Source organism: Vombatus ursinus, unplaced genomic scaffold, assembly GCF_900497805.2.
Source record: "Vombatus ursinus unplaced genomic scaffold, bare-nosed wombat genome assembly UNPS02014832.1, whole genome shotgun sequence".
NCBI classification, from domain to species: Eukaryota; Metazoa; Chordata; class Mammalia; order Diprotodontia; family Vombatidae; genus Vombatus; species Vombatus ursinus.
In genome coordinates, this window is record NW_020954610.1 from 59,401,259 (window position 1) to 59,427,239 (window position 25,981).

At 40.7% G+C, this 25,981-nt stretch overlaps 1 protein-coding gene across 4 annotated transcripts in view; it reads right to left on the bottom strand.

Annotated features, from left to right (window-relative positions):
* MGRN1 (mahogunin ring finger 1) overlaps positions 1–23,124 on the bottom strand; it is a 107,925-nt gene extending 84,801 nt beyond the window's left edge. For all 4 annotated transcript variants that reach the window (XM_027839200.1, XM_027839198.1, XM_027839202.1 and 1 more), the window contains exon 1: positions 22,877–23,124. In XM_027839200.1, coding sequence (XP_027695001.1) covers positions 22,877–22,964 — 88 coding nt within the window. In that variant the 5' untranslated portion in view covers positions 22,965–23,124. The remainder of the gene's footprint in view (positions 1–22,876) is intronic.
* Positions 23,125–25,981: the final 2,857 nt, after the last annotated feature.

Sequence of the window (25,981 nt, forward strand, 5' to 3'; positions counted from 1 at the left end):
TGAAGCAGTTGTCACATCTTCTTGATTCTATTTCCACAACATCTTATGCATCCTTCCTGTTGTCATAATTCACATAGCCAGAGGTATACTGGAGCTAGTTCAAATTGGAATTGCTAAATTTTTGGTGTAAGCATTTACACTGGAGAAATCTGCAAACGCTACAAATCAGGGCTTGATTTATTGTTTTGTCCATTGCCTAGATGTAAGAAAGTAATGGAGAAAATGTTAATGCAGATAAAACTTTAAAAGTGTGCCCTGGGCACACTTCTTTTTTTTTTTAAAGAAAGCAGCTCTTAAATATTTACTAACACACCCCTGGTTCAAGCCCTCCTCGTCTTTTGCCCAGACTACTGTAATGGTCTCTTAATTGATCTCCTCAGCTAGACTCTCTCCCCATTCTATTTGTTCTCCATATTGCTAGCGGCCAGATCTTTCTTAAGTGAAATTTGGACCACTTAACTTACCTAACACAATAAATTCCAGTGATCTCCAATTGGGTCTTGGATAAAACATAAACTTGTTTGGCTTTTAAAGTCTTTTTACAATCTGCCCAACTGACCTTTTCAGCCTCATCATATATTACTTCACTTCCTACACTCAATAGCCTATCCAAAAGGATCTTCTTTCCGTTTATCACATACAGCATTGCATCTTCCATCTCTGGTGATCATCCCCCATGCCTGGAATGTACTCCCTTTTTAGTTCTAGTTCACAGAAATCTTTACTTCCTTCAAAACTCCACTCAAACACTATGTTCTATAGGAAGCCTACCCTGACCACCCCCATCCCGCAACGGCTAATGTTCTCTTCCCTATACTATCTTGTGTTTATTTTGTAATTTAAAAAATTTTAATTGTGTATAGGCTTATATATGTACCTATTGTCTCCTGTCAGGGAATTATCTCCACCAAAAGGAATGGGGTCTCTTGGAAGAGGTGTACTCATGGGGTAGGAGATGGGAAGGAGGCTATCCAATGACTATGGATCGAAGAAAAGAGCCAAACTGAAAGCAATGTATCACCATCCTAAGGAATAAACTCTCTCTGAATAGTAGCTTCAATGTCCTAGGGCATAGATTTAGTTTTTATAACCTTTCAGGTCCGTTTAGAGTACCTAGCCAATCAGTCTTCAGGAACTTAGGATAGATAAGTAAAACATTTTGCAGGAGAGGGAGGGGTAGAGAAAGAGAGAGATAGCCAAGGGAAAAAAAGGAGTTTTTGGAAAACAACCAGTGGGATTTGTTGTAAGAAAACATTCCCCGTGTAAGGATGGGAGACAAGGGGAAAATGATCAACTACTTTTACAATTGTGGAAAATTGAGACAAAACATCAGGGTGTCTTATCCAAGGACAAGAAGTAGCTGTTACAACAGTGGATGACACCATTGGCTTTACCGTGCCTTTTTCCTTCAATAGTGGTTGGGGACTTTCTGCTATTAGACCACCCGGTGGGTACAGGTTTGTCCATCAAGACACTGTAAAATCGTTGTATTTCCTATTTTTCTCCCACACTCCCTGACCAGAATGAAAGCTCCCTGAGAGCAGATTATTTTGATTTGTCTTTCTACTCTCAGCATCAAGCACAGTCCTAGCAAGCTATAGATATTATTAAGTTAATGCTTGTTGACTGATTAATTGACACAAAGTGGAAATGGCCATTAAACATCTTTTCACTTCGGGAATAAAGTAGAATCCTAAAATTTTGGTCCAGTTGTGGTACGCAAATCTTCCTCCTCCCAAGTCTCCTTATTCCTAAAAGCTGATAACTAGACCCAGGAAATTTGGAGACAGCAGTTTTAAGTGATAAATAGAATCAGAAAATTTGTATCAACAACTTTGAAAACTAGCTTTCATAACTATAGTAACACCTTACCTATCTAGAGTGAAACTACCCTGACATTCCTCCTGTCTAAAATGGTTAAAATTCTAAAACGTGTGCTTAAAGATATAAGAAAAAAATGTGGATATCCGGAACCCCTAATCCCCAAGGGTTCCAGGTAGCCATGGTTGTTAACTATATTTGAAAAAAACATAATCTCAAACAAGTAAAATGTCACTCCTCCCTGATGTCTGGTCTTGATCCATTTTTCCCACACTTAGCATGGTTAAGGGGAGCAAAAAAGAATCTCAGCTGCTCCCGAAAGCACTTTATAAACTGTAAGTCCCTCTCTAAGTGTGAGTCATTATTATTAATAGTAGCTGGTTTGAGTGGCAGACAAGCCAGCTGCCATCCTAGGCTCTCCTAGAACATCCTCTCTTATCCAACTGACATTCTAGGAGTTATTTCAGCCAAGACCCTGCCATTTAGTTCAATCTCCCCCAGGGAGCTGCTATTAACCATTTCTCTGGCTTGCTGTTTTCCTAGCCTCTTACTCCTCACCTCCAGAATGTTCCCAAGTCTTCCTGTATGAGAAATGGAAGCCTGAAAGCAGCCATATTACAAGGAAGCAGAGGACCTAAAAAATCCAACAAGTCATTTTAGCCATTCTGTATTCCTGTTTCATTGATTGGTCCCTCATATATACTTTCTAAGTCCTGGTAAATGATTTATTCATTCATTCATCCATTCAATAAATACTTATTAAAAGCCTACTCTATCTAAGAATTGTGCTATTGGGGAGTTCACAAAGATAAATAGGACACAATTTCTGCCCTCAAAGAGATGATGATCTCTTAGGGGAATTCAATCTCAACCCCCTGATTCCAGACCCCAGCCATACCACACGCTGGTATTAAATTTCTGTCTTGTCCTAAAATCTACTGTCCTCTGAAAAAGTAATATATATATACTCAGAAGAACATAACAGCATCTCATAGCCTAAGAAGCCAGTCTTTGGGGCATATCTCTGACACTATTCCTGAAGCACAGCTGCCGTTGACCCACAGGGCTGATCTTCCACTTCCTTCTCCTCAGGCGCTAAGTCCCAACTCAGGGTGTGAACCAGGAAAAACAGAAGTCACAGACAGGGTGGGGAACTTTCAGCCTCAAGGCCACGTGTAGCTCTCTAGGTCCTCAAGTGCGGCCCTTTCACTGAATCCAAACTTCCACAGAATGTGACCTTGAGACCTGAGGCCACAGGTTCCCCACCCCTGGAGAGACTATTACAGAGTAACAGTGAGCCCAACCTCTTACAGAATACAGCCTCCACCCTCTCCCACCAGCATTTCTAACAGTGGTGCAAGTGACTGAAGGAAGAGCCTACACTGAATGAACAAGGTGATATGACCATTTTACAAATGAGAAAATTAAGACTCAGCAAGCTTGAGTTACTTATCTGCTGACACAGAGAACAAAACTCTTAAGTAGCATGTGCTTGGGCACCGGGTGAGTGCCTAATAAATGCTTTTTGACTGACGTGTAATCAGGGCAGTAGGTATGTGATGGGGAGGAGTGGAGAGTGGAGATAAGAGAGGAGGAACACTCCTCTCACCCCCAACCCAACCAGGAGATCTCTTTCCCAGTGCATTTCCCCAGTCATTATACTAAGGAGTACTGCCTGTCTGAACACTGAAAACGATCACAGCCTCCTTGAGGAAAAAAAAAGAAGGCTGGTACTAGAGCCTGTGTTTATTGGATATATACAGGTTGGTCCTCAACTTAACCTAGAGTGTGTGTAAATTAGTTTTGTAAATTTAAACCTATTTGAATCACATTAAGTTGAGTTGTTAAAGATATCTTATGGGTGAATCCTTTTACAAAGCCAAGAACCAATCTCTAACTTTTCAGTTTGTATAAATCTGAATTCTAATAACATTATTTTGGTTTAAGTAGATTACACCTGTAACTTCCCTATTGCAAACAAAAACCTGATTTTGCTCACCTACCCATGTCTATGTTTAATAAAGAAGAGAAGAAGAAGAGCTTAGATGAGAAAGATCATAGGATAAGGGTGCCACAGATCTGGGGCTCCTTCTTGGACTCCTTGAGGGTACCAAGCTGTAGTAAATGCAGATACTTCATTTCCCTAGGATCTTGGTCTTTAATTTGTATCCCTGTAACATGAGAGGCAGCCCAAGCATGTTGGGTAGGGGTCCAGCTCCTGATATACCTGCAATGTGACCTTGGGCAAGCCACTTATCACCTCAATGCCCTCAGGTACCTAAGACTAGCAAATACAGGGCAGATGCTAACCTGCTTAGTTAAGAGTTCCTCACCTGCAGCTCCCCATACTAATGAAATCCCAGGTTGGGCCCCAAAATTAAAATCCCTCTTACAAGCTAACAATGAAGCCCAAGTTTATTAATCTCAATCTTCAAAATGAAATCGTTGAGTCAATAGCTAGTCTAAGAGGCAGCATCATAAACTGTGCCAGGCTCTGTAAACAAAGGCCCAGCCACGAATCACAAAACAATCCTGTTGGGAAGGCGGAGGAATAGCATAGAAGAGAATGCTCCTCTGACACTGGTCTTTGTGGTCACAAATGGAAATGAGCCAGTAATGTCCTCTCATAAGAACAAAGGACACAAGTTTATGCACATTAGACTGTACAAAAAAGACATTTCTGACCAAACAGTTGATGAGATACTTAGAAATGGCTCTGTAGATAAATCAGTTTGTGATTTGATCCAACAGGATATAGAATTTGTCCTAAAAATCACAGCTGAACAATAGAGATAGTTCCAATGCTAGTAGAAAATCATGCTAGCTGTGATTTGAAAGAATTTGAAAGAATTAGAAAATCAGTAGCTAAGATAAAATAAGTAGCTCAGAATGCTACTCCTTCCATTCAGTAATCCCTTTGATGTATCTTGAAAGTATCTAACTCACAAATTTTCAATTGTCCTGGATAATAATATTAAAAAAAAAACAATAGAAGAAAAGACTTCTGAGTAATTGCCTTCTTTAAGGAGTTCAAAATACTTCCTGTGCATGGTCTTTTTTTTTTAAACAAGCATACAAAACATATTTCAATGTTATCTGTGACCTCATCAATGTGGATACTCCCTAAAAAAACCTATAGCAATCCACATTCTTCCATAAATCCTCTAAAAACATTCTACCTAACATTCTGGAGGACTTCCTCCGGCTCTTATACATTCTATTGGTCCCAGTGCAACATCTGGCTATCCATATCTTGTTCCCAAACTGACCTGACCTCTTTTGGATTATACCATTTCTGGATGATAATCTTTATGTGATTTTTTTACACATGATCATTGTTAGAAATATTCTGTGGCCTCCTTACAGCCACCACACATCTCTTCATTGCCCCAGGAAATGTAAAAAAAAGCAGTGTAAGTCTGTAGTAAAATTGGCATGAGACAAAGTTAAGCCAGCTGAAATCAGAATGACGAGATAGAAAATAGAAAAAGTGTTTCTGTGACAATCTCTTTTCCTTATCAGTGGAAGTGAAACAACTACGTTTGGATTCTAACACCTCAGTCCTGTGTGGAAGTAGAAATAGTATTTAAGAAGAGCTGTGAGAAGTGGCTGAACTTGACCAAGGACACCCAGGGGAAATATGTTCTGGAAGCAACAAACTTATGCAAGGAAGTCCTTGATGAAAATAGAAGAAGGGAACAGGCAAGCTTCCACATGTGATTGTATGAGGCCGATTACATAGTCACAAAAGTGACTGAGATGCAGATCTCTAGTTTCCAAAATTCTTCTCAATGCCATTCCCTGTTCCCAAGTTCACAATGAAGTCACTGAGTATCCAAGTAAATGATGACTTAGTCTGGAAATCCTGCCAAGTTTTTTTAAGTATCTCTTTATTTCTTCATTGTTTACAACAGATAGATGGGCGTGCACACGCCACAATTATCTTTTAGCTTATGGCCAATGTAAGCAAAACAAGGTGATATGACCATTTTACAAATGGGAAAATTAAGACTCAGCAAGCTTGAGTGACTTATCTGCTGACACAGGAGGCTAGGTGGTACAGTACATAGAGCACTGAGCTTGGAATCAGGAAGACTCATCTTCCTGAGTTCAAATCCGGCCTCTGATACTTACTAGCTCTGTGACCCTGGGAAGTCATTTAGCCTTGTATGCCTCAGTCCCAAAATGAGCTGGAGAAGGAAATGGCAAACTACTCCAGTATCTTTGTCAAGAAAACCCCAAATGGGGTCACAGTCAAACATGTCTGAAACAACATAATGATAACAAATCTGGTGATACACATCTACTTAAAAATAGAGTGGTAGGTCCCTCCTTTGTCTTTCCATAAACTCCATTTTATTGACCAGGGTAATGTTTTGATGTTTTAAAGACACTTATACCCCCAAACTCAAAACTCTGCATATTAAGAAACTTAGCATTAATGATAGCAGTGTTTTCCATCCTCAAACATTTAATCTGGTATTAATTTTAGATCCTAACACATACTTACTTAATAGATTTATAGTGGGAGCCAATAACTTGGTTTGCTAAATTCTCTCATTTTAACCAATAATTCAATTCAACGTAATGAACACACATAATAAAGGAGGGGAGCAGGAAAAACATCACTTTTCTATAATGCCACAGGCCTATGACAAGGTACTAACAGAAAAAGACTAATGTTCTCTTAATGCCCTGGGTCCAAGACCCAGACACTTATTAAAACGGACTGCTTAGCAACTTAGGAGAAAGGATAGTTTCATTTTTTTCTTTACCTGTCACATAAATGTTTAATTTAATTTAATTTATTAAATTAATTTAATAATAAACAGAAAATGTTTAATAAAGCTTTGCTGACTGATTGACTGATTGCTGGCAGTAAGAAAGCAAATACATGGGGGCAGGGGAAAGTCATCCAAGGTTATGTCAGCAAGCAGAGGTAGCAGTGGCTGTGCTACTGGAGGAGGCTGGAAGGACTGGGACTGGGACTGAGATAGAGGTAGATGTTATTCACAGAAGCCAGTGCAAATGAACACGATGCAGAACTGAAGCAAACCGTGACACAGGATGAGATACTATCTTCATTGAAGTTACCCACTTTTACATGGAAAGGGAAGGCAGGAAGACAGCAGCTGAGAATCAGGCAGCCCTGAATTAAGTCCCTTAGATGGCTTGCCAGTCATCTAATACACATAGCATCCACTATTACCATGTGTAGCAGAATGGCTGAGGTAATGCCATGCAGGAGGCTAATGAGACTGTGGTCACTGGTGGTGTGAGTTTCATTATGTGGAAATATGAAATGGATCACTGAGAGAGGGAGAGAAGGAAGAGAGGAAGGAAAGGAGGGGGAAAGGGAGGGAGGAAGAGGATGGTTTTATTATTTGCTACTGGACTTAGAGTTGAGTCAGATCTGAGTTCAAATCTTGCCTCTGGTATACCTGTCTTTTCACCACAGGCAAGTTACTTAGTCTCTAAGTGTCACGCAAGCCTGTGTACTAGGTTATAGAAGGGTTAATATATGCTCGATGCTCCACTGATAAAATCATGGACCTTTGGTGCATTTTTGTAATAAATATGTTTTATGTTCAAAATAGGTACTGGTAATCCAGATTACATGCGGGTGAGCTGACTCAAAAAGCCCTTGGGGAGAGTCAATAATAGGCTAGGTTCAGATGGGGGGAGGAGGGAAGAGGGAGAAGGATAGAGAAGGAATCCTCAAGTGCATCAGTAAAACTCAAGCCACGTCAATGACATTAGGGAGAAGATACCCAATAATGAACTGGGTCTATAACTCCAGAATGTCAGTTTTAAGTATCAACAACTCTGATCAACACAATGACTAATCATGAATCCAGAATACCAACGACAAACCATGCTATCTACCTCTTATCAGAGAGATGACAGATTCAAAATGCAGAATGAGACGTATTTTTAGACACAGCCACTGTAAGAATTTGTTTAACATTACTATGCTTATTTGTTACAAGGGTTTTGTTTTTCTTTTTTCCCACTGGGGGGAGGGAATAGAAAATAAATGCTTGTTAACTGAAAAAAAGGTAAAATAAAAGTTACATTAAAAAGAGCCTAGCAATCAACTATTTTATAGTTCCACTCACCATCCCTGGGAAATCCCAGACCAAAATGCTCTTTCCTAGCCACCACTACTCCACATATGTTTGAATGTAAGCCTTTCTTTAAGGCAGAAGCTATCCTTCTTTTCTACCTGTAATCCTAACCCTATCACTTAGCCCAGGGCCTGCCACCAAGAAAGCACCTGATGTTTTTTTCATTCCTTCTTTCATTCTTCAAAGACTTTTCTAAATAAACAGGAGGGCACATGTTCTAATTGTAGCATGCTCTTTCAAAAAAAAACTCACTGGCATTAAGGCAATATTAATCATCAGCTTTGCCTGGCCCAACATATAATAAAAATTCATGATTCTAGGCTTCAAAACAAGGAAGATAAATAAGAGGAAGAGAGACGAAGTAATTTGATGATTAATTTGAATATATCCAGTTATGGCTATCGGCACCAGAAGCAGCAGTTTTCAGTTTGTGTTTCTGCTAAAGAAACTGGTCAAAGAAAGCACAACCCCTGACCTCAAGTTGAGTATACCACAATGTGTGATAAAAGAATCATACACATGTCTGGATCTACACATACACACACACACACACACACACACACACACACACATCATCCATACATTTGTATTTATATACAATGCAAAATGACTTTAAGCAAGTCATTTCCCTGTCTGGATCTATGTTTCCTCAACTCTAATATAAGGGGACTGAACTAATGATCTCCAGGGTCCACTTCAGTTCAAAGTCCTATGATTTGATGACACCAAAAAGGAAGACATCACCAGTCTCTTTCCCAATGAAAATACAAGTTGTTCCCTTGCACTATATGTAAATATAGGAAATCATTCTCAGTAAGGGGGAAGAAGGGTAAAGGAGGGAGACTCTGATTAATCAAACTTTTTGGTTAATAGGTAGTTACCACAAATATAATAAACGGATTATCAATTTTTAAAGAACTGTAATACCATAGATAACACTTAACACTAAAACTAAAATGAAAATAATCCCAAATTTCTTTGATGTCTCAGAAGATACCTCAGAATTCTTTGGTACTTGAGGATCAGCATCGGAGTCCACTGATATCATTACACTGTTAATATAAAGACACGTGAATGCTGGTTAATAGAGTTCTGGTTAAAAGAATGCCATATAATAGAGTTTGCTATGCATATGAAAGGGGCTATAAGGTTCTACTTCAAAAGTAATCTTGCCAGAAAAAATGGTCCAGGTAAGTGGCAGCTCAAGGAAGCAAGAACTGGATAAACATGGCCTTAAGACTTATTTTAGATGGGAATACTATTGTGCTGTATGAAATGATGAACTGGTTGATTTCAGAAATATATAGAGAGATATGCATGAAATAATGAAAAGTAAAGTCAGCAGAACCAAGAGAATGTTATATACAGTAACAGCAATATTGTTCAAAGAATAATTATGAAAACCAAGTTATTCTGAGTACTATAAATACTCAAATCAACTATAAAGGACCTATGAAGGAAGATGCTATCCTTCTCCAGAGAAAGAACTGATAAACAGAAGTACGCATAGTATGGTTTTACATATACTTATAAATCTGTGTCAAATGGTGGCCTTCTCTAGTGTGGGGTGTGGAAGGGAGGGAGGGAGACAGTTTGGAACTTAAAATGTAACCAAAAAATTAATTTTATATATATAAATATATGTGTGTATATATACACATGCACATATATATACAAAAACTAGAGACAGGCAGCTAGCTTTCAACTAAAGCCAAAATATAAGCTCAATTCAACTTAATACAAATTAATTAAGTCTACTATAAGCAAGGTGCTATACTTGACCTCTGACACTTCAAAGGCAAAAGTAAAAACCATTCCCTACCCTCAAGGAGGTTACAATCTACTGAGGAACACAATAAATAAACAGGTAAAAAAAATACAAAATAATTTAGGAAAGAGACAGTACTAGGCACTAGGAAATCTAGGACCAGGAAAGGCTTGGCCTAGAAGGAAGCACTAAGTATTCTAAATTGATATACGTTCAAGGCCTTTACAAAGTCATGAAGGTGGAAGACTGAATGCTAAGTCTGAGGTCTGTGCAGGACAATTTTGCTGGAATGCAGGACATAAAGAAGAAGTAATATAAAATAAGCCTGCAAAAGTAGACTGGAGCCAGATTGTGTAGGGCTTTAAAAATGCCAGGTTGAAGAGTCTGTATTTTGTTCGAAAAGCAGCACACAGCCACAAAACACTTGAGCAGGGCAGGGACGTGGTCAGAGCTGTGCTTTAGAAAGATTATTTTGGCATCTGAGGATGGACAGGAGAACGGAAAAAATCTGAAGTAAGGAGAGTAAATAAGAGTCTATTGGATGAATCTAGATGAGTCTTTAAATGACTCAACCACAGTAGTGGTTATGTAAATGGATAAGAGGACACAGATGAAAGGTCATTATGTAGAAAATTGAAAAGATCTGACAACAAACTGAGTGAGGAAGAGGGAAGAATTAAGGATAACACCAAAATTTTAAACTCACATGATTGGAGGGATGGTGGTACACTCAACAAAAATAAGAAAATTTATTTGAAGTGGGGTCAGAAAGAGTGGGGGGGGTAGGGGTGTGTGTGTGTGGAGATAGTGAGTTCTCTTTTGGATAGAAGTTTGAAATGCTGATGGTATATCCTGGTGAAGATTTCGAGCAGGCAGTTGGTAATGAAAATTAAAGCTCAGCAGAGAAATCAGGGCTAGATGACAGCCTTGGGAGTCATATGCAGACAAAAAAATTGCTCCTATGGGAGCTAGCAAGCTCACCAAGAATTATTCCCCAAACCTCTCCTTCTTCCACTTCACTATACTTAAAAAAAATCAATGAATACACAAAAGTCTTCTTACAGATTAGGTGACTTAGATACTTCCCCTGTATTTCTCTTGTCTTAAATGGGGGTTTCTAAAAGCAGTGTTAAAGACATAAAGTTTTGAACTTCCTAGCACCATATTTATTACACCAATCCTGGAGGCTGGAAAAATTCTAAAATTAAATGTTATCTAAAAGTGCCAGACCCAAACTTTAGGGAGTTTCCTGAGTTCAATAATTCAGTTTTTTAAATATTACTGAACATTCACTTTGTGTCCTGTCCTATGTTATGCCCTGAAAGGAGAGAAAAGCAAGTTCAGTACAGAATAGATCCTTGCCCCAAATACATTGGAAGGAGCAGATTTAGAAGAAGACATGGATTAGAGTTATACTAAATGAGAAGGCATAGATGAGTTACACCCTGAGACAATGCAGTGAAAGCCCACATCTGTCCATGAAATCCTCAGGCGGTGGCAGTCCTGAAGTAGGTGTATACATGCTTTCTATATTGGAAGTAACCGTAAGACCCATTACATTAAGAACTCACAAGGAATAACTAGAGAAAAACAAAATAAGAGAATCAGTAGGATAACGAAATGCTAAATTGAATTCAAATGGGTGCCTGTCTACATGATACAGTCAATAAATGTCATGGTAACCCAGGAGGCAAAAATGAACATTGCCTAGAATTCTCCATAAGAAGCTGGAGTTTTCCAGAAATGCTAAGAATATTCTGAGGATCCTATGATCATAGATTTAGAGCTAGAAGGGGCCTTAAAGGCTCTCAATCTAATATTTTCATTTTACAGAAGACTCGGAGAAATTAAGGGACTCTCCACTCTGGAAATTACTGTACCTGTTTCTGTATTTATTTCCTTGTGGGTATGTTCTATCTCAGCTTCACTGCAACCTCCATGCCCACCCAAAGCCCAGGCAAGGCCTGTTTATATTCTTGTTTCCTCAGAGCCCAGAACAGTGATTTGTACACAGAAGGTGCTTAACAAATGTTTAATTTGTTGAACTGAATTGCCCAACATCAAAGATAGCAGGGCTCCTGACTTTCAAATCTCACACAGTACTGCACCATGCTTCCTCCTTTCCAGTTTTCTGGCTTTGTTTATATTGATATGGTTGAGTTCACAATAATTCATAGGTCACTGGACCAAGATCTCACATTTAGAATTATTACAGTTGTTCATATGTCTAAAAACTCTGAATCTTAGCACCCAGTGCCCTTTTTTTCTAGCATTCACCATTATCACCAATACTATGGTGATGAAATGGGACTCAACAAGAGTATGAGACAATTTTAATTTTTGTTTCATGTATCCCCCTGGTCACAGAATTCATCATTTAGTACCCAACCAACTGATGATGAGCCTCTTAGCCTTCCAGAAGCTAACTCAGTCGGTCGTAAGGGCTATACTTGAAGCCTTTTTTCTTAGGATGGTAGCATCTATGGAACTTATGTTCCACTTCCAAAACCTTTGAGAAACTGGGTCCCTTTGATGAGGCATTGAGGTAGGGCACTTTGTTGATACTTTGCAGAGGAACACAGATATAAAATTTTTTTATGTATTTTTGGGGGGACAAATACAACACTAAACCTCTGGCAATGTGGTAAGTGTAGGAAAAAAAATAATCTCCAACTTCTTTATGAATTTCACTGACAACAAACCAATAAAAGAGCCACAAGGATTCTGCATCCCTAGCCCACTCTAGTTTTGCTTTATTATTTTGTCAATTTACTGCATTTTTATAGACGGAAAACCAATATTACTAAGGTTGCCCTTCAACTTTTAAATCTCACTTTTGAGGCCCTGCCTGTCTAGCCTTATGTGACACTGCTCTATTCTACCCAAACCAGACTATTTATTGTCCACTGATCTATTCTGGACTTCCTCATGCCCTTCTCTACATGCTGAAATGTTACCCATTCTTCAAGGCTGAGTTCAAATGCTACCTCTTTCATGAAGACTTCCCTGATATTTGCTACAAATGACATTTCCTACAGTACTTTTGCAGTATCATGGGTAAAGTACAACACTTGGAATCTGCAGAACTAGGCCCAAATCCTGGCTCAGCTACTTACTACCTATGTGATGTTGTACACACTCTAACAGTCCAGCTCAATGGCTTTCTTATTGCCCCACAGGCATCACACTTTGTCTCCTACCTGTGCCATTGCATTTGCTGACCCCAGGCCTGGAATGCCCTCCCTCCTCAACTCTGCCTCTTAGAATCCCTAGTTTCCTTCAAAGCAAGCTGGAGGATCACTTTCTACTTTTTTTTGATCCTCCCACCTGCCAATACCTTCTCCCTTAAAATTTATCTTGTATTGATTTTGTATTTATAAGAGCTAGAGGGATATGATGAATGAGAACCTGTTCCATGGTCAGGAAGACCTGAATTCAAGGTTTTTGTACCTCCTGGCTATGTGACTCTGGGCAAATCACTCAAGTTCTCAGAGAACCAGGAAACTCTAAGACCATAAGGCCCAGAGCAGGTCTTGCTCTAAATTGATAGAATGTGCTTCCTCAGGGGAGTTTTCTGTAGCAATGAGATCATTTGTCTCTACATCTCTCTGAGGATGTTGTCTCTCCCCATAGAATGGGAGCTCCTTTAGAGTTAGAACTGCCTCACTTTGCCTAGCCACTAACCTTGACACATAGCAGGCACACAATAAATACTTGTTAGCTGATTGAATGCTATTTCTAATATTACTTCCCCTTTCCAGATGCTACTTTTGGCTAAACCTCTATTTCATAAATACCTCCCAATTCCTGGCACCAAGATGATACTCCTTACCACTAAAAATCACCTCCCTATCTTTCTCTGCCACTAGAAATCCTACCTAAGCTTCAAGGCCCTGTGCAAATACACTTTCCCTATGAAGCTTTCCTTGATCTCTCCTTGGAAATAAGCTCTTCCTTTACAGCACTCATAACTTGGAGCACGTTGCACTTTTTATGTATTTCTTTTCTACTTTATATCATAGTAATTTTCTAGGTGTTTATCTTCCTCTTTCTTTTATAAGCTCCCTGAGGACAGGGGCTGAGTCTTATTTATATTATCTCCCCCAGTCCTTAAGCGTAGTGCTTTGTAAAGTTTGTTGAAATCAGCTATTTTGTTGAAATGACTATACCTTGGTGCTTTAATCACCTCTCCCACTGTGCCCCTACCACCTGGGCAGAAGCAGATGATAGAGATAACCTGGCAGGCAACCACAGGCAAGAAAAACAAGGCTGAAAGAGAAGGCATGCCAGATGGGACAACCCATTACAACCTGCTCACTAGTGGACAACAAAAGCCATATGGAATTCTAAACAGAGCTAAAACTCAGCTATTAGAAATATTATATCTAGAGCTAGAAAAAAAAACTTTTGACTTCTGTGTTCCCTTTAACCATATACTCAGACTCTAAGTGCTATCACTATGGCCTGGAGGTACCTTCAAAGCCTGGAACCAAGAGAGGAAGATTGGGGTTTGGACTAGGATTGTGAATTGAGAAGGCATTTACTATACTCATACTCCTCTAAGGTAGAAGGAAGACAAGTTTGACAGGGCAGGGATTATGAGTACTGGCTTAACAGTTGTTCCATCTCACAGAATTCCACAGGGGACACAGGAGGAAAGACAGAGGCTTGCTTGAGTTGGGTTAACCCCAGCTCCAGCCAGGTTGTGGTAGAAAAAGTCCAGATTTGACCCCATGGAGCCACTATTCTTAGTGCTAAGAGCAACCGAACAGACTCCCAAGTGATGAGACAGAGAAAACACGTGGGGGCAGTGGGTGTACATAAACCACACACCCTACTCCAGACTAGAGTAACTCCAGACTAGACCTACTCCAGGTCCTGTTTTCTCTTGAGGAGGTTACCAAACTACCTAGCTCATTGAGGTGAATGCATTTAGGGTTACAGTTTGCCCCGTAATGGCCAAGGGCACTTTCCTTGGCCCCACCGACCCCAAATGTAGCCATTATCCCAGGAATCGAGCCCTGTGGAGATAAGACTTAGCAATTACTTCTGCAGATGCTGTAGCTCCTGCCCCCTCAGAAAAATAAAGTCTTACTAACAAAGTCCTTGGTACTATCAAATGGTTCAACACTAAACAGGGTTATGACTATCAGCGGAAATTTTAAGAAGATCCGTTACCATCTGCTCTGCCACTGTGCCCTAAGGATCTTTCCATCTGACCTGCTGCTGAAACCACTGTGTTGTTTCCCCCATTAGAATGGGAATTCCTTCAGAGTAGGGATTTCCTTGCTTTTCTATCTACAGGAATATATCAATATATCTCTATCTAGTTATCTACATATATAGATATCTCCAGCACACAGCACAATGCTTTACACATAATAAGTGCTTTTTCATTCATTCATTCACTCACTCATTTATTCATTCAAGGGATGAGGCCCTTCCCACTCACTGCTCATTCTGCGCTGTGAAACCAAGGGTGCTCAGAAAGGGGTAATGCTCCACAGTGAGCCTTCATCATACTTAGGCCAAATTTCAGCCCCCTGGCTGAAAGAGTGCTGGAATAGGTAGGGGAAAAAACCTTGATTTACTGCTCCCATACTAACGATGAACTTCTGTTGCTTAATTTGTAAAATAAGGCAGTTGGACAAGATAGTCTCTAAGGTCCTTCCTACCCCACCCCCAGCCAATCAGGTGCCAAGTACTACCAATTTTACTTTGTCAATCTCTCTCAAATCTGTCCCCTTTTTCTGTTCACACTACAAGTACCCTAGTTTAAGCCCTCATCATCTCTTGCCAGGACTACTATAACAAGACTTCTAATTGGTCTTGCATTTAGCCTTTTCCCTCTCTAATCCACACCCTCCACACAACTGCCAAATTGATATTCCTACAGCATATGTTACTACCCTGCCCAAGAAGCTTCAGTAGCTCCCCAATGCCTCTAGGTCATGGGGGTGGGGAAACTTTGGCTTAGAACAAATTTGAATAAATTTGTTCCATGAAGTTTGGGTTCAGTCAAAGGGCCACACTTCAGGACCTAGAGGGCCACATGCGGCCTCCAGCTTATAGGTTCCCCACCCTTGCTCTAGGAGAACTCCTCTGTTTGGCATTTAAAGTCCTTCACAATCTAGCTCCTGCCTTATCTTTCCAGGCTGATTACACTAGCCTACTCTAACCTCCAACCAAAGCAGCCTAAGTGCCATTCTTCAAACATGAAATCTGCTGCTTCTATGCCTTTATGGGGCTTATGTCCATGCCTGGTGCTTTCCCTCTTCATCTGTACCTTCTGGAACTCCTTGGAGATCCCTCCAAGGATCAGCTCAAGTGCTACCTCCTTCAAAAGGCCTTTTCTGTTTACCCAAGTGATTACTTACACCCCACCTCACCCATTTACTTGGTATTTATTTTGCATACATCCTGCGTTCACTTATTTGTAAGCATGTTACATCTCATTGGAAGAATGCAAGTTCCTCCTTGAAGACAGGAACTATCTCAGAAGTCAGTTCAAAGAAAGGCAAAACCAGTCCCAGTTCTCAGAAGTTTACATTCCAGTGAGGTAGACAACATATATAAATAGATACATATAAGATATGTACTGAGTAGCTGGAAGAAAACTTTAGAGGGAAAGGTATCAGTACATTTAGGGAGCTGTGGAAGGGCCTCCTGCAGAAGATGATGATTTAGCTGAGTCTTGAAGGTAACCAGGGATTCTAAAAGGTAGAAGTGAGAAGGAAAAGTATTCCATGCATGGGAAACAGCCAATATAAAGGCATGGAGATAGAAGATGAAGCATCCTGGGTAAGGAGCAGACCAAATGCTGGGCCTCAGAGGGAAGACAGTGTAACAAGCCTGGAAGTCTAGGAAGAGAACAGGTAATGAAGAGTTTTAAATGCCAGCAAAGCTTATACATGAGCCCAGCCAATGAGTTTACTAAATAGGGTAATGATATAGTCAGACCTATGCTTTTGGAAAATAGCTTTGGCACATGAATAGAGGATGGACTGACATAGAGAGATATGAGGCAGGGAATCTTATTAGAAGGCAACAGTCCAAGTGAGATGTGATGAAAACTTGACCTAGGGAGGTGTCTATATGAGTAGAGAGAAGACATAAAATGTGGAGCTAGAGATGACAAGATCCAACAAGTGATTAGATATGTGGAGAGCTGAGAACGACACAAAGGTGATGAAGCTGGGTGACTGGAAAGATGGTGTTGTCCTCAAAAGTAATAGGAAAGTTTACAGAACAGGTGAATTTGGAAAGAAAGATAATAAGATCTGTTTTAATCATGTCAAGTTTAAGATATTTGGAGGATATTTAGTCTGAAATATCTAAGACTAAAGCTCAGGAAAGAGATGAGAGTTGGATAAAGATACCTGAGAATCATCAACGCAGATAATATTAGTTGTTGATGGATGACAGTTGATAAGGAGCTGACCAGATCATCAAGTAAGATTGTGTAGAGACAAATGAGAAGAGGATCCATAACATACCCTTGGGGAACATCCATGGTTAGTTCGCATGACATAGAAGAAGATCTAGCAGAGTACTGAGTAGAGGAAGTCGGATCTGTAGGAGAAGAATCAAAGATCAATGTCCTGAAAACCCAGAAAGAAAGAGAGTATCTAGAGGTGACCAATAGTGCCAAATGTGGCAGAAAAGTCAAGAATGACAAAGATTGAGAAGAGGCCACAATACATAACATTCTGTCATAATACTATAAGGGTTCAAGCCATCTCAACAAAAGGATTCATTTGCTTTTGGGGTTCCTTCTCTATCCCCAAACCCCAGAAATTAGACTTCTTCTGTCCCAAGTGTGAAGCAGATGATTTTAGCACTAATTTAGCAGGAATAATTTGTCAAAATTGAAAGCTACCAGATCTTCTTTCATGCCTACTCACCCTGTGATGTGGCTTAACTATGCCCTCATGATGTTGCTTCTACCCACGGGTTGCAGGCTGCCTGTCTCCAACAGGGTGATGCCCACCTGAAGGCAGCTTCTATGCTGCTTGCCCCAAATGTGAAAATCCCTAGTCCCAGCTCTGACCAGCTTCTGTTTCTTTCTGTTCTTTCTCTTTCTGTTTCTTGGCCCAACAAAGCAAAATTTCTACCTTCCTTGTTCATTTCACTCTGCTACTGCTTTTTTTTTTGCCATTAAAAAAGAGAGAGAGGGAAAGGGAAAATGGATATGATTCTAATAGAAACTGTCCCTAAAATATCTCTAAAATGAGAACTAGGAAGAAGGGAAAGAGACTCCCTGAGAGGCAAGATCTTATCTTTTCTTTCTTTTGCAATTCTTTTGCATATAACATGTTGCTCAGCACATAGAAGGCCCTTACTAAATGCAGCTGACCCCCAGTAAAATGGAAAAAGGTCTAAACATGCAAGAATACAAAAAAGTAAGGTTTAAAAGGTTTTCAAACAGTTAAAAAAAAACAACCCTGTTTTTCTTCTACACCTTCTTCCCCTCAACATCCAAAACACACACACACACACCCCCTCTACACTTCCCTCTTTCTACTCTAAAGTCCTTCAATATCATTTCAATGGCCTCAATTTCCTTCACTGTTTTAAGGTTTCTCCTCATTCCAGTCTATTCTCCACACCTCTGCCAAAGTGATTTTCCTCGAGTATAGATCTGACCTTGTCACTCCTCCATTCAATAAACTCTAATGGATCCCTGTTTCCTCTAGGATAACATAAACTGTTAGCTTTTAAAGCCCTTCACAACCTGACGTGAACCTGCCTTTCCAGACTAATTAAATAATACTCACCTCCTGCACTCTCTTGTCCAAGCAAACTGGCCTTCTCTCTTTCTTCACACAGGACACTCCATCTCCCATCTTCATACCTTTACATCCCTGGATGCACTCCCTATTCACTTTTGCCACTTGGAATCCCTCAATTTCAAGATGCAGCTCAAACATCAACTTCTACACAAAGCTTTTCTTGATCTCCCCAGTTGCTAATATTCTTTCTCCCAAACCACCTTATACTCAACTACTCTGAATTTCTTTCTTTTACACCTTTTATACATGTACTTGTTGTGGCTTTCATTAGAATGTAAGCTCCTTGAGAGTAAGGATTTTTTCATTTTTTTGTATTTGTATTCTTAGTGTCTAGCAGTGCCTGACAAATAAATGCTTGTTGACAGATTACTGATCAAGAAAAATTCAGAGTTGGGTAAGTACACATTGTGCTTAACAAATAATCCTGCTCCTAACCCCAAAAGCTTAAAACAGTCTGGCTTGAGCTGGTAACATTTTAGGGTTTGTAAAACTTAAGTAATGTTGAAAAGCTCAACAAACCATAAGAAATAGAAACCTTTCAACACTCAAGTTGTTTCACGATCAACCTAAAACATCTTTCTCTATTCCTTCCAGAAAATATTCTATAGGTTTTTCAAATCACCTAAGAACAACTCGCATGCATACTTACAAGAAAGTAAATTATATGAGGAATTCAGAGAGATGTTTTACTATAAGAAACTAGCAATAAAAACATAATGGGCTCAGAGTCTAAAGTCATGTATATAAAGTCTATAACCTTCCACTACTATATAAAACCATCTAAGACTAAACATCATTTTAAATTCAAGAACCTCAACAAGTCACAGCTTGTTCAGGCATCAAAATAACTACGAAGGAGGTAATGTCTATTGAACAGAAGAACATACACTGGCCCTACCACTAGCTGTATGACCACAGACAAATCACTTCATCTGAGCCTTAGTTTTCTCTTTCCAATAGAACAACAACATCTGCCTTACCTATCATACAAGAATGCTGTGAGGATTTAATGGGATAATATAACCAAAGAAAGCATTTTGAAAAGTGTAATGCAGTCTTTTTGTTTGTTTTTTTAAACTGAGCACACCACATTACATGTTTCCACTAAAACACCTATCTTCCCCTAGGACCACTTTGAATACAGTTTCAAGCAAAAGAGGGTTTTTTATTTATGTTATATTACATATTTATCATATATAAAATTATATATGTATGTATGTACGTGTGTATCTATGTATGTGTATGTATATATGTAGGTATGTATCTCTGTGTGTGTGTGTGTGTGTGTGTGTACACACACACATCTTTAGTACCATGGCCCCGACTAAAGTGTGGTCACAAATACTTCATAAGAAACATGCCAAGTAGCTATTTTGAGGAATTTCACAAAACAGGCCAGGCAGATTCCCAAAATTTCAGGCCAATATTACTCCCTCTCAATATTCAGGAAGGAAGAAAAGGTATCACTTTGTGTCAGATCTCCAGACAAATGTCCCATGGACAGACCCTGCCACTCACCCCCTAGCATAAGGCAAATAGTCACTTTACACCAAAGGAGTGACAGAGAGTATTGATTTTAATGTTTTGGCCATCTCAAATCTTCAAGAGTAGGCAGGGAAAAATTTGAACTGGCAAATTAAGTTTTTAGTACTTGTTTATGATGTTGAAAGAGGGGTCAGCCAAGACTCAGGTGATTTCTTAACCCCAAGGATAGACAGAGGGAAACTGAGGATATCTGAAGAAAAGAGTCCTAAAAGGGTTCTGGATTGGCCATATTCAATTACTGTATCATTCATCCAATTCAGGTTTGTAGCTACTGAAAATTCTCTTGTAGAACTTAGAAAAATCCTAATACCCACTTCTCAGACAATTCCTCATCATGCTGCCTATGCTCCAGTCATCATTCTCATCCTAACCCCACTACAACCTTGGACTCCCCTCCTGACTCCTCTAGTTCTGAAAGGTGAGCTTTTGCCTTACCTTGCAGGAACCAGGCCTCCACAACACTTCTTAGTCATCTCCCTACTAGTGTATGTATCTCTTACTTTCTAGCTCCCATTTATGTGTTATCTTTACCCAGTAGAATAAAAGTTCCTTGAAGGCAAAGATTGTCTTTCCTGCTTGCATCTAAATCTCCAATGCTTAGGGCAGTTCCTGGCACATAATGAATGACTGTTCTATCTATCTATCTATCCATCCATCCATCCAACTCTTCATGATAGGAGCTACGAGACCCACATAAGAGACAAAAGATCTGGGAAGCGGAACAGTCACAGAAACTCTCTGTGACAAGAAACAGATCAATAGAGAAAATTATTTGAAAAGACAGCATGAATCTTGAGATTCGAAGACCCCAAAAGAGGAATGATCATTCTGAATACTTAAAATCACTTATACTATATGTGGAAGAGCTGATTATCTGACCATGCAAAAAACATCTGGTCCCAGAGGTTACAAAAAATAGGGACTTCTTTGACTTTGCCCAGTGTGAAGGAACAACAGTCAAAAACCACTTTTCTTCCACCTTAGAATTTTGAGATAAATTAATTTTCTCTTAAACAATGACCTATTCTGTAGCAAGAAGCATCATATCCTGTCTGATATTAGAAAACTTTTGATCAGTTGCAATGTTAATCCTACACAGCCTAAGGCTAGTAAAAGGGCAGTTTTAACTTTCAGTTGTTTCTCTGGTACTTTGTGTGGTAAGAGAGTATAAAGTACAAGGACATATACACTATCCTTCAGCACCACTACCTAGGGACACAAGGGCGGTAAGATCATGTCCAATTAATTTCATTAGTCAATAACCAGGTGCCTAGAAGTCAATATTCTCCCTGTGCCTGAAGATCATAACAATATGTTGTTTCCCCACATCTCCAGCCCCTCCCCTACAAACAGTTCCTGAGTGCCTTTTTCTCCCAAACATGTCCCTTCTACTATCCCCCCAAATCAGAATCTGCTCAAAGAATATTTAAAGCAGGGAAGATTTGGGGCACCTGATCTGAGTTCCTCCATGGCCCCCCATGGCCTCCTTTCTTTCTCTTATAGTCAAACATATTCTTCCCAAAGGAAGAAGGGCCCCTCACAACAGTACATCCTTGTTCTATTACCAACTAGTTTTTGTCAGTGGCTGTGAGAACAGGCCCACTCACCCCCATCCCTACTTTTGTGAGCCCTAGCAAATTTGAAAAAAATCAGGAAACAATGCCCAAATTTTGCGAACTTGGCATTCCAACAGAAGGAAGTTGGCTGCAGTGGGGGAAACCCCAAAATGGCAGATTGAAGAGATATGAGCAAGATGAAAAATACTTTGGGCTCAATGGCAAATTGACTGACGGGGAAGATGGGTAAGGCTTCAGGCCTAGGCTTATGGGAAATTAAGTGGTAGGATGGAGGGAAAAGTGACATCTATACTGGCTCCAGTAGGATTTCAAGGAGGCACAAGAAGTAATGGTCCCAAGCAGAAGGTCAAATAGATATGATGCACCAATAATAACCTCAAAGAAGTCTTCATTGAGGTGGCAGAGATTAGATAAAGTCACCTACTAATTGAAAACAACAACAACAAAAAAACAACACTGGCTTAATAATGGGAGGACCTTGAATTCTGACTCCCACATACTATCTGTGTGACCTTGAGTAAGAAGTCACTCAACTCCTATGGACTTCACTTTCCCTATCAGTAGAAGGTTACAGCTGATAGGTCCCTTCCAAGTCAAAAATTTATGATCCTGTGATTCCTCAAGGATTAGAGAAGGTGAACCCCAGTGCTCCTAATTCTTGGGCATGAAATCAGGAAACCCAATCATAAAACAAAACCTAGATTTGGTTCAAATAATACCTCTGCCTTCTAGCTTGGTGCCAACTTAAATAGCTTTTAGAAATATGTTTCAAACTGGGGCTTTATTTATTTAAAGGGGACAAAAGGGGGGGGGAAGGGACAGCCTCTCTCTGTCTTGGCTCCAGTCTAGGCAGAAGATTAATATTTGGGTTCTGCCTCAATCAGTGGGTTTCTTATTCCCGGTTCAGTGCCAAAACCCTGGAAGCGTCGCATGTCTGGGGACCGTGGGGGTAGAAGTTGCCCCACGATGGCTGCACGGAGGAGCCTGCCCGAGATGCAAGCATCCAGATTCCTGGACAAGGAAGCATCTGTCCCCGGGACGGGACCGGACGGGACGGGACGGGCCCCCACCCCCAGGTGGGGGGGAGGGGGACAGGAGCAGGGATTCGTGGCGGAGGGGACAGAGGGCACAGCCCGACCAGAAAAGGCTACTTCTGCGGGTGGGGTGGGGAGCACGAGGAGAGACTGACAAAGAGGCTCTGCCGCGGGCCCGCCGGGGCTCGGGGAGGAAGAGCTAGCTTCTCACCGGACTTGGGAGGGTACCGATAGGCCGAGTTCGCCTGGATGTCGATGTCCTCCACCCCGGCGATCCGGCGGCTTAGGATGGACCCCATGGCGCCAGGAATGGAGGGAGGGCTGGCAAAGGCTCCGGACGGCCGAGGGGTGCCGGGAGATCCTCACACGGACATAATCCGGCTGTGGTCCGAGCTGCCCGGCCCCAAACACAAACACCCACTGCGACTGCGGCGACAGCGGCGGCGGCTCGGCCCCCTTCTCCCCACCCCCATCGCGACGGCTGGTCACTACGCCACTGCCCTCTCCCCTTCTGCTCCCTGTCCCAGAGACCTATGGGAAAGAAAGTTTTCTCGCTGCTGAGTGAGCCGACTCACGACGCGGAAATCTCCCCCTTGGAACTACACGTCCCAGAAATCCCCACCACCGGGTTCGGCCAGACTGTTGACATTCTCTCCGGACTATACTAAAGGCACTAAAACGTGAAGGGGATAAGCAAACAATCTTTCCTCAACCTGTCCCTTACCCTACCTTCCTTCTTTAGTTATAACACATTGACATTCTTTGTAATTTTATGTTATCATACTCCCTTTGAGAATGGGAATATATATTAAATAAATGTAACCCTTCCATTTACCCCCCAATAAAAAGTCCCCCTCACGTTGCACCAATGATTCCCTCCGCTTGCCAGTGCCCCAACTCTGCTTGCGAAGACCAGCAGAGGGTGCTTCGGCACTTTTCACCTTGTATGTGAATGTAGACGGAAGGGCCAAAGCCGAAGTTTTTAAGCTGACCTGCGGAAACTCCAGCAAATACTGTTTGGAGTGACCATACTAGCCTGCATCAGTAATTCAAAAGCAACTTTGGGCTGCCCTGATTCATGTCCAGCGAAATACATAGCTGTACTTTTACAACCCCAGGGAAGGCAATAGTTCTCAATTTACTGATAAACAAACAGGGGCACAGAAGACATCATCATATGACACTAGCAGAACTGGAAACTAGATCCAAGCTCTACTGACTGCCAATTACCTTGGACCATCGCTTACCTCGGAATTCTACGATCTGCAATCAGTCAACAAGCATTTATTCAGCATCTCCTCGGTGCTATGCACAGTGCTAAATGCTGGGGAAGGCTTAGAAGGAGCTCACTTAATAATGGCTGTATGTCATACACGTGGGCATTCTCTCCACAGATGCATGCAGATCGAAGCCCATTTATGATTTGATAGTCTTTCAGAGTTGTTGTGGCTAAAAATTAATTACCCCGCAGACCCTCCGATTTTATTAGGCTGGTTCTGGGACAAGAGATACATTCCACCAACCAAGTCATACTTGAAGCCTTTCCAGCTTGGTAAGTTCTGCCAGCCAAGGTTTGGCACTGGGCTGCCATAGCCTTCAGGAGCCCATGGTTGCCTCTAACTTGCAATAAAACATTGAAGTAGAACTTTCAGTTGTGAAAAAAAGTTACACTTATGTTATGATTGCAGACTGAGCCATTGATTAACAGATTTCATTGCTAATCCAATCGGTCACGCAAGCACCCATAACGATTGCATTGAAACTGTAATCTTCATAGAACTCACTTGGCAATATTCTTCAATCAATCAATCAATATTTATTAACACCTACTATGGGCCAAGAGCTGTGCTAAGCTTGGGGGATACAAAAAGAGGCAAGACAGTTCCTGCCCTGGAGGAACTTACAGTCTAATGGAGACAACAAGCAAATATATGTATACAAAGTAAGCTACAGGATAAATCGGAGATGATTAAATGAGAGAAGACAATGGAATTAAGAGAGGTTGGGGAAGGCTTCCTGTAGAAGATGGTATTTTAGTTGAGACTTAAGGAAGCCAAGGAGGTCAGTCATCAGAGCTGAGGAGGGAGAGCATTCCAGGCATGGTACAGCTAAAAGAATGCCCAGGGCCAAAAGATGGAATGTCTTATTGGCAGAACAGTCCAGAGACCAGTGTTACTCAATGGAAGAGTGGAATGGTGTAGAGTAACGTTTAAAAAGACTGGAAAAGCAAGAGAGGACTAAGTTTTGAAGGGCTTTGAATGCCAGAGTGTCTTGTATTTGCTCCTGGAGGCAATAGGAAGCCACTTGAGTTTGCTTATAGACAAGGTTGTCATGCATGAGATATATTTCAAAATAGCCAGACCCTATTGTAATAAAAATAGCTAGTTTTATATAGCACTTTAAAGTTTGCAAAGCACTTTATGTACACTACCTCATTTGCAGCAGCTTTCATTAGGGATGAAGTTAACCAATTATTAGAATATAATAACATAAACAGGTAGAATCAGAGTGTTAGAGGTGAAAGAAACATCAAGCACCTCTCTAGTCAGTCCCTTTCCTTTTACAAAGGAGGGAACATAGATGCTCCAGAGATTAATTTTTTTTTTTGGTGAGGCAAATTGCGGTTAAGTGACTTGCCCAGAGTCACACAGAGTATTGTGTGTCTGAGGTCAAATTTGAACTGAGGTCCTCCTGGCTCCAGGGCTAGTGCTCTTTCCACTGCACCAACCTAGCTGACCCCCCCCCCAAGATTAATTTGCCAAACATCATGCAACTAGTAACAGAAAAGGAAAATACACCATCCATGAAAATTTACCTTTGAAGAGACTTTATTACAATTAAATAAATAACTGGATACAGAGTAGCACTCCATCTTCATGGAGCTGATCTAGTTGGGAAGAAAATCACTTGTATGAAATAATAACGTAATGTAAAAGGGAAAGATTGTTATGGAATAAGGTTAGGCTAAGAAAGCATCATATTAGACAGTGCTCAGCACATAGTAGGCACTTAAATGCTTGTTGCTTTGACTCCTTGACTAGAGAAGGTAAAATCTTGAACAGAGTCTTCAAAGAAATGTAGGATTTTGATGAAGAAAATCTTAGAAGGCAGAAATGAGAACTGCAGACCTGCCAAAGCTACAGAGAAAGAGAAATGGAAGACAAACAATGGTTATCTTCATCCCTAATGAAAGCTGGAGCTCCTAGGAAAGGCAACAGAAGAAAAAGCTAAAAAAGATTAGCTAAACTATGTGGTACCCCCTGGATCAGTAGACAGTATGGGTTTCCAGGGTTAGCAGGGTATCCTACCAACATTA